The following is a 9,563-nucleotide window of genomic DNA, read 5'->3' on the forward strand; positions in this document are numbered from 1 at the left end:
TAAAAAGAATCGAGTGATAATTGGCTATTAGTATTTAAAAGTTAAAAGTGGAAAGAAGTTTATATAAAATCACTTATGTGAAATTTATTGTTAAATACTAAATAAGAAATTAAAGTTTCCTTTATAATTTGAAGATACTTTTCCTTGTATATTGCTGAGTCACCCATTCAAAAATCTGCCTCATAGATTCATTCTTAACCTCAAATATTTTAACCCATATATTACTCATTTCATGCTTTGCACCGTATATTTGAAATTTTTACGTACATTTTCTTGAATATTCAATATAAAAAATATTAAAGAAAAAAAAAAGTGGTTGTCAGATGGTGCTCTTCAGAAACAGCCAGGGCATACTTTCTAAGTATACAGAATATATAATGGTAGCTAAAATAAAATAATAAAGCCATGTCCTTGCCTTGTTCCTTAAGATTATTACACCACAACAGGCGGCTGTAAAAGAAAACCAACACTTAACTTGAATACATTATCTGGCATCTAACTTTTGATAAAACATTTTTTTAGTTTTTACTTTAGAGAGAGAGTGTGTGAGCAGGGAAGAAGGGGGAGAGAAAGAATCTTAAGCAGATTCCAGACTCTAGGCCCAGCACAGAGCCTGTAGGGGGCTACATTCCAGGACCCTGGGACCATGACCTGAACAGAAATCAAGAGCTGGACATTCAACCAACTGAGCCACTCCTAAGTTTTGAAATTTTAAATGAAATTTGTAATGTTTTTTTTTTTTCATCACAGGCAAATGGAATTGATTTTCTTTGAACATTATTCCTAAATATAAGACATGGTGATACTAAAAGCAAACATATCCAAATTAAAAAAAAAAGATTCTATCAGAAAGATGTAAATATGACCACTAAAAATAACATTAAATTCCCACAAATTTAATTTTTCATTTTCTAATTATTGAAAGTAAAAATTTCATATTGTCGCAATTATGCCTTCAGTTTTCAATACCTCCTCACTTGTTTAACTTAGAAAAACTAAACAAAAACCCAGTATCAAATTGATATAAGATCATAGGTTTTAAGCTTCTATGCTATTGCTATTTGCCATTATTTGTGCATCATCTGAAACTTTTTTTTGGAAATTATGCACTGGTAATGCTTATATTTCATAGACTGTGTCTTGTTTAAAGAGTATCCTTGATAATAAGATTTTTAAATCTCACTTTACACTCCAGGTAAAATAAATAAGACCGTTTGTATTTTATTTCCATGCTCTCTGTGTGTGCGTGTGTGTGTTTAAGAGGTTAATGGTTGTCCTAACACCATTAATACAGCTTGTATTTTAATTTTTATTCCAAATAAGTACATGCATTTATATTAATTATTAAAGGTTTCCAATTTTATGAAAACTGGACAAACATGTACACATTCATCATCATGTAAACACCTGTATTTGTCAAATACTCTTAGATATAAAATTACCTGGTGAGTTTGTTGATTCAGGAGGATTTAAATGTATCCATTAATTGGCAGTTAATGCAACCTGCGGAGTAGCATCTGGTAGTTTCCTTTTAATGTCTTAGTTTCGTTGTTATAACTCTTTATCTTCTGAGCTTTCATCAGTGGAGTCTTGAGTGTTCTAGAGAGAATGAGAGAGGAAGAGAAGACTTCACAATCAGAAATTACCTTCCAGTGCCCTAGACTCTCAGCTGTGCAGACACTCTATTTCCGTCTGGCCGATTTTAGTTCTTCTGCTTTTATTTCCTTGGGAAATGTGGCGCAGAGTGGGCAAGAATTCATCTTTTAAAATGCTGTTTAAAATCTTGCTGCTTTTTGCTGCAACCTGCTGTAGAGTTTGATCCTTTATGAGTTCTTTTGGCTGTTTCGCCTGCACACAATAAATCCATGTTGAGATCAAGCTTTTTGAAGTCTGCTTCCTGGAGAAGATTGCAGGCTTGCTTTCTCAGATATTATTTACCTGAAAACATACTGTGCTCAAGCCCGGTGATATATTGCCTTTTAACAAGTAATTACATTATCTCGAAATGTGTGCTTGTTCTGGATGTTAAGTCTCTTGCTCCCTGTTTTTTTCCTGGTTAATAATGTCATTATTTTAAATCTGTGTTTGATCAAGTCTTTGTACGTGAAACAGTTTCCTCTCATTATAAATTTGAAGATTCCAAAATTACATTAAAAATGAAAAACAGTTGTATCCTCTGCCAGGCTTATTATATAAAGTGTCTTTAATGCTTTTCTTAAATACAATTTAAATATAAACGATATTTTGTAATCTAGCTTTTGGTTTGGGGGGGGGATATAGTATTAAATTAAGAGATCTCTGTTTGATTGTTAGCTTTCTGTAAATGTTTTGATGCTCTTGCACACACACATAGAATATTTGAACTGTAATGTCCCTTTGTTTCCAGTAGATCCACTTGGCTTGGTGCCTTTCATGTGAACGTATGTTTTGGTTACTTCTTTCTTTTGAGTTTTGAGTATGTCTGTCGCTGCATATGTTAAACAGTCTTTAACACCAATTTTCAAAGTGCAGAACAATGGCTTAGCATCGCCTAGGAAGCTGTGACAAATGCACATTGTTAGGCACCAACTTAGCTCCGGAGAATCAGAAACTCTGGGTGCACCCCTTAGCTATACTTTAATGAACCTTCCAAGTGAGGCTCATGAACAGTAAAGTTTGAAGTTCACGGATTTAAACCCATCTGAGAATTTTGTTGGCTTTAGGAGTTTGGTATTCAGCTATAAATTTGAGTAATTTTGGCGTACCTGGGTGGCTCAGTCAGTTAAGAGTCTAACTCTTGATTTCATCTCAGGTCATGATCTTATGGTTGTGGATTCTAGCCCCACATGGTGCTCCACACTGAGCATGGAGCCTACTTGGAATTCTCTTTCTTTCTCTCCCCGCCCGCGCCCCCCCCCCCTCATGCTTGTGTGTGCTCACTCTCTATCAATCAATCAACTTTAAAAAGTATTTGAGTAATTTTAGACACTAGTGTAGAAAAAAAATTTCTTGAATAAATCTAATGAAAGGAGTCTCCTTTTTTTCTGGATTTAAAGAAGTTGTTCCATTTCATGTGGAGTGAAAAATGAGAAGAGGCTGCTAATTTCTTGCTTCTTTGACATAGCCTCTCCATATATGCACACTCCCTACTTGCACCTCTGCCCAAGGCTTATCCCTCATGTCACATTTATTTGGAAGTTAATTTATTCTAAACAGAATAATCTGATGTATTGACAGATCCTGCTAAAAGAAATAATTTGAAGGCCTCTTTTAAGAGATTTTCATTTTAATAGATTAAAATAAAATTTTTATGTAAGTAACTCCATTTTTTTAAAAAAGTGGTAGTTTTTACTACTTTTCTGGATATGAGGTACAATGCAGTGTGCAATTTACTTCTTTATGATTACTGGGTTTACATCTGAGTATTTAAACATACACAGTCATATAGTGTTGAAATATAATACCTTGTTAGGGGGACCATCACATTTACTTCATCTGGTTTTCATTAGTGTTTGGAAGAAAAAGAAGTATATCTAGAGTGGGATTCTTTTTTTATCTCCTTCTAAAAAGAACATTAATTTATTAATTTTAAGATTCTATGATGATTGGATCACAATAGAAATACCAGGAAATACGAATGAGGTGAAAGGTGAGGACACAGCTCTGATCATCTCACCTCTGTTAGCACATCTTATGAACACAGACGCATGCTTTGGCACTGTTTCTAATCACTTATGTTTTCATGATGATTTAAAGGAGACTTCACCTCTACTAACTCCAATTCTTTTAAGGGTAGTTGGCTCAAGAGACCTATTTCAATTCTATAGTACTACAAGCCTTCTAGGTCTTTCGGACCTGTATCCTCCAAGTCTCTTGCTCACTCAAGTCTTTGTGAATGTCAGCAGCAAGCTAGTATGAGATGGGTGGCCAGCCTTCCAGAGACATGACAGTTGATTCTTTTTTCTGCCTAGCAAGTTGTGTCCTTCAGTTATAAATAATAGAGTATTTGTCTGGTACACATATCTGATCATTAATATTACTTACAACTGTGCAACTTAAGGCTTTTTTAATACTTAGTTGAAGGAATAGAGAACTTATTGGTACTTTTGGAAATATTTGGTCCATTCTTTTAGGTTGACCTTGTTTTCATGTAGTATGAATTGCTACTTGAAGACGTATATTTTCTGTAAGTACAAAAATATGATATAAACAAAACTTGTGGACTAATGAAAAACCGTTGCTTTTAAAATACCTATGCTTTTCCTCCTTGAAAACTCATAAAAGCTATCATGATTTACCTAAAAATATTAATAATCAGACACAAATACGGTCTTCAGGCCCCATGTGGAGGCTAATGGTTCTTCTGCAGTTAAATGCAAGTTTTTCTTTCTAAATTTTATCCCCTCACTTTCAACTCTTGACTTAGCTTCTGGTCTACCTCCTTGAGCAAATCAGAGCTAGTAAACAAGTAAAAGCTTTTTCAAGTTCCTTATTTCCTTACCTCAAAATTTCCCTGTAGTTTTACCATTTTCTTCCCCCAGGTAGAGAGTTGTCCTGTCTTTCTTTACAAGCTAATCCAAACAAGAAGCCATTGTTTCCTATCTCCTGTGTCAGTTATCTACCTTCCAGTCAGGATTTCCTTCTTGGAGATTCCTTTAATTGAACATACCTTTGGAACAAGACTTTGCCTTTGGTTGTCCTAAAACACCTTTCCCCCTCACCATTCAAGCTATCGTTCTTCCTCACCAATTACTAGTAAATGCAGGCCACTTGCTTCACTCTTGCCATTTCACCATCTACTCTTACTACAGTCCCATTTCCAGCTTTCTGCCCCTGCCAGAGAAGCCTCTCTTATGAAGTTCATGTGGAATTTGCTTTTTTTGTTGTTTTGTTAAATAAGTCTGTGGGACAACATCCACTGTGACCTCTTGCTGCATTTGACTCTGTCGATGGCCCTCATTGTTAAATGATGGCCCTCTCTGACTTACGTGCTCCCCACATGTCCACTGATCTTATCAATTATGAAGATTATGTATGGACCATTTGATGGCTTATTTATCTCCTTCATATCTCCACTCTCTTGTTTCCCCCCTTCCCTGAAAGGGAACCCCTCCCAGAGACATACTGCTCTTATCTCTAAGCTGTTACCTCTGCAATAAGTCCTCATGTCAGACCACCTACTAGGCGTTTATAATATGTGTCCACCTACTCCTCAAATTCCTCCCCGCTACAGGTGAATTCCTGAGCTCCCTGTCCTTATATGCTGCATCCCTCCCACCCGGCAACGAATTTTATCCAGTGAGTTCATCTAGAAATGTAACGAGATGCACATTCAGTTAAATGTCTAATTCTTTACCAATTTCCGTCACTACCTCTTGCTTTTGCATCTTATTTTTTTATGCAGGCCAGTAAGACCTAGCTTTTACACCCTACAGATTTTTTTGTTCTTTTTTTCTGCTTCTCATTTCTCCACTTCAGTTTTATCAGCACTTAAGTATTAGGTTAAGTTTTCTACAAAACTAGTTTTTGTTCTTATCTTCATCCCTGCCCTATTCTTTTAGTCATGTGTTCATTCATTAGTCCACTTATATATTCATTGTTTCATGTACTCAGCATATATTAAGTGCCTACACAGTGCCACTGAGGGGAATATAATTATGAATAAAACAGACCTGGGGTTCTGTCTCACAAAATTGACACTGTAGCAGAGAAGACAAATATTAAACAAACACCTCGAAAATGAGTGAATTCCACTGTGGCAAGCACTGTAAAGGTTCTCTTCCCCACCCTCCTCCTGCTTGGCTAAGGCCATTCACTAAACTAAGGTGACATTGAGAGACCTGATGCTGTGATTGTGCACAACACTTCCACACATGAGGGTCAGGCTATTGAGAGTATTTTAGGTGGTGGGAGGAGTAAGAGCAAAGGAAGGAAGTCCCCGGGCATCTTTGGAGATGTTGAGTAATATAGTTTGGTGTGGATCCGAGGCGCATGCAAGTGAGAAGTGGAAGTGTAGAAACCTGAGTGGACAGCAGTGGGCTCTCTGAAATGCTGCTTGCTAAGTGTTTAACATGCTTCATCTCCGTTATACTTAAAAAACCTCACAAGGAAGGTGGTGTTAGCTCATTTTTCAGGGGAAGGATCCGAGGCCCAGAAAGGCTCATTAGGACAGAAAGACTCCGGACCCTGGAGCCCGCAAGTGCTGCAACCTGAATTTAGTTAAAGCTCTCTCCTTGGGCTGTTATTGGTACTCTGTGGAGCCACAGGACCTATGTGTTTATAGTTAGCACATGGATCTTTCCAAGATAACTTCTTCAACTATCACTATTTGGGCTTGTAGGTCTGCAAATGCTTCTTTTATGACACTGAATCTCTGCTTCTGAAGGACAAGAAACATTCATTCTTGTATATTTTCAGAGACCCTAGCATCTTGTCTTAGCATAGTAGATACTCTAAGAGCATTTGTTCAGTAAGTTTGATGCCATCTTTCCATCACCCATCACATGGATGTTTGTTTATATTAGGACCATTTGACAGGTACCTTAACTAAATACATTTGCCAGGATACATGGCTGGCACTGCCTGTGTTTTGTACAGTATTCTTAGTGCCCTCCGCCTATTCCCTTTACAGGGCTTGTATGTACACATTCCATGAGACAAAAAAAGAAATTCATCAATAGTACTCTGTAATGAAAACAAAATTGGAAATTAATAAGCAGCTCGGGTCATGCCGGTGTGCAGTCAAATGTAGGAATCACTCTGTGTTGACTATATGCTGTGATTAGGTCTGTCTTTTGAAGCTTTAGAGGAGATTTGGATATTCAGAATATTAAATAACAACTGCTTCCAGAAGAGACCTGCTCCTAGCTCTTCTTTTTTTTTCCCCCTCTTTTTTTAAGATGCAAATTTGAACACTTGAAACGTTACTAATTCAGGGCAGGGTGGCACGAAAGACTGGCAGGGTATACAAATGCATATTTCTGGGGGAATGTAACAAAAAGCGGGTGCCTGGAATGCAACTGTGTGAGAAGGACAGAAATGATGGAAGGTGACAGCAGCTTAGAAAACAGGCTCCCGTTTCAAGAGTAAAATGCCACTTTGTGTAGAGAGCACATGTGAAGTACTTCAAATTAAGCATCAAGATTCTCCCAAGTCTCGAGAGTTTTGCTGTTTTTTTCAGCCATTAGCAACACAGTACAGTTGCTCTTCCCTGGGAGAAACTCTTTTCTCCTGTAAGCTCCTTAGAATTGGGTACTGTTAGGAAGGGTCTGTACCCAACATAGACAAACACGTACAAAAAGATAAGAAAAGAGGATGTATGGAGGGATAGAGCTTGGAAACTTACAAAGACAATGGAAGAGTACAGTATCTAAGAGAGACATTTAAAGACAATTCAAAACCAGTCCCAAGAGAAATATACCATCTACAGTTTTACTTAGGCTAAGGAATGTGTTGAGCAGTGTGTGTGTTTTTGTTATGTTTTGACAAAGTAATCTCTTTTCCCTTTTGGGAAAACTAGTGCTTGAATTTATTGTGTCTGCTGCACAGGGGTAGGGAGGTGTTCCACTAAAGAAAGGTAGTATTGAACATGTTTGCATTTGCAACTATTTACCTCACACCTAAGGAGACCTGGACTCTTATTTTTAGGTCATTTGGAAATAAATATACATACACCCCACAGTCATGTTGGAGCTCAGTGGAACAGTTTTTCTCAAACTATTTGAAGGATCCTAGCAAGATCATTGTTTTGAAATATGAAATATTTAATGATGCCGTATATAGAGAACCAAGCTTACTAAGAGATTACATTTTCCTTAAGGAAAAAGTATGGCTAAATAGTATGTAATACGATGTGAGATTAATACCATGTTAAATTTTAAACAATGAAAAGTTTTCAAGAGTCAAAACTTACTCTGTAGGGTACGCCCACATCAAATGCTTCTATTAAGACTTCGGGTCAGTTGACACTTTTTTTTTACTTAGCAAGTTCCAAACTGGAAAAACAAGGGTGTTGCCAGTGGAGGTTGAGGTGAATTGAAAGGTGGGCGGGATGCCACCCCCGACAGCCAGCCCCAGCCGGGAGAGGCTGTGGTTAGTGCATTTCATGGATGTGAAATGCAGCCCTGCCCCTGCAAACAAGGGTTTCAAAATGCATTTTCTGTTTTTCAGGATGAATCTTCAAGTCATGAATGTAACCAGCGCACAATCCTTCTTTATGGAGTGGGCAAAGAGCGTGACGAAGCGAGGCATCAGCTGAAGAAGATTACCAAAGATATCTTGAAAATCCTCAATAAGAAGAGCACGACAGAGACAGGGGGTAAAGAGCCTTAATGCCTTTGCTTCCATAGGGCTGTCCTTTGCCTTTCCTCTTAGCATAGCTTTTATCAGAGTCCTGTATGGCACTGTCACCAGAGTGTTTCCTCTCCTGAATGACTGTCCTCTTGAAATATGAATAAGCACATTGAAATTTTAAGGCCTTGGTTCCATTTATAGTAAGCTTTATATTAAAAGAGCATGTTCTGTAGATAGAAGTAGGTAATTTTAATTTTCTGCTTTTTTTTTTTAATCCTTCCCACATTTCCTACAGTAAGCCTAAATGAAGTACTGAAGAGTGGGTTGGAAAACCCTTATTCTGGAAGACTTCCACTTCTGCAGTTCTCTGCCATGCTGTTTTAAGCTTGCAGTTTGCTCTGAGCACTCACTTTTGCACAGTAATTGAAAACCCTGACAGTTGTACTTGCTGATCTTTTGTTATGTTAGTCAGAATACTTGAAGTAAGTTGCTACCTATCACAGCAAATGATTTCAACTCAGAGAATTGGGTCTTTTCTCCATAAGGCCTTCTTTACCTGGAAAAGCCTTTCCCCACAGGCCGGACATCATTTTTTTACATGAAGCTATGCCTTAAGTTATGTCATTGCATTGCATAATTGGAATTCTCCAATTACCCAGTTCACATTTGCCTAATTACTCTTTTCAAGGATGGTTTATTTTATCAGGCAGTCATAAGATTTAAAATAAGATATCATTATACGTATTTCACTACGCTTACTGGTGTTTAGTTCTTTATTAGTTCAACAGTCAAAGAAAAAAAATGTTTGGGTTTTCCCTGTGTAAACAGTGTTCTTTCTTCCACATGGCGAAGACGTCTCTAGGAACCCCGCTTTGTTGTTCAGCACAAAAGGCATGCGTGTCTGGGAACCTCTCTCTCCCCAGGACCTCTGGTCTTTAGACTTCAACCAGATATTTTACTAGAGCTTGCCCCCACTGCATCTTTGCTAGAGAAACTACAGATGTAACTAATACAGATAGCTCTCTGCCCTCCCTCTCCATAGGGTTTCACGAGCAGAAACAAGGTACCAAGGCATGTTTTCAGCATGAATGTGGTTTTGCAGGTGTCTGATGTCTTAGGTGGTCGCCTTTAGAGCATAGTGGAGAGTTAACCTTCATGTGATTGATCGCACTTCCCTGAGCCCCACACCGTCCATTGCCCTTGAAGGGCCTTGTACCACACTGGCTTTGTGAGGGAATAACCACGAATTGTGGATGGGAAATGAAACCTTGTTGTTACTGAGCCTGTCATTA

The 9,563-nt window shown here is 37.8% G+C and overlaps 2 protein-coding genes across 3 annotated transcripts in view; one reads left to right on the forward strand and one right to left on the reverse strand.

Annotated features, from left to right (window-relative positions):
* MED12L (mediator complex subunit 12L) overlaps nt 1-9,563 on the forward strand; it is a 325,934-nt gene that overhangs the window by 241,997 nt on the left and 74,374 nt on the right. Inside the window, exon 17 of the mRNA XM_077765916.1 lies at nt 8,149-8,296. Coding sequence (XP_077622042.1) covers nt 8,149-8,296 — 148 coding nt within the window. The remainder of the gene's footprint in view (nt 1-8,148; nt 8,297-9,563) is intronic.
* Nucleotides 1-9,563, reverse strand: part of P2RY12 (purinergic receptor P2Y12) — a 41,729-nt gene that overhangs the window by 2,448 nt on the left and 29,718 nt on the right. For both annotated transcript variants that reach the window (XM_077765913.1, XM_077765912.1), the window contains exon 4: nt 1,443-1,599. The gene's annotated coding sequence lies outside the window, so the exon portion shown is untranslated. The remainder of the gene's footprint in view (nt 1-1,442; nt 1,600-9,563) is intronic.

This window comes from Crocuta crocuta, unplaced genomic scaffold, assembly GCF_008692635.1.
Source record: "Crocuta crocuta isolate KB4526 unplaced genomic scaffold, BGI_CrCroc_1.0 scaffold54, whole genome shotgun sequence".
NCBI classification, from domain to species: domain Eukaryota; kingdom Metazoa; phylum Chordata; class Mammalia; order Carnivora; family Hyaenidae; genus Crocuta; species Crocuta crocuta.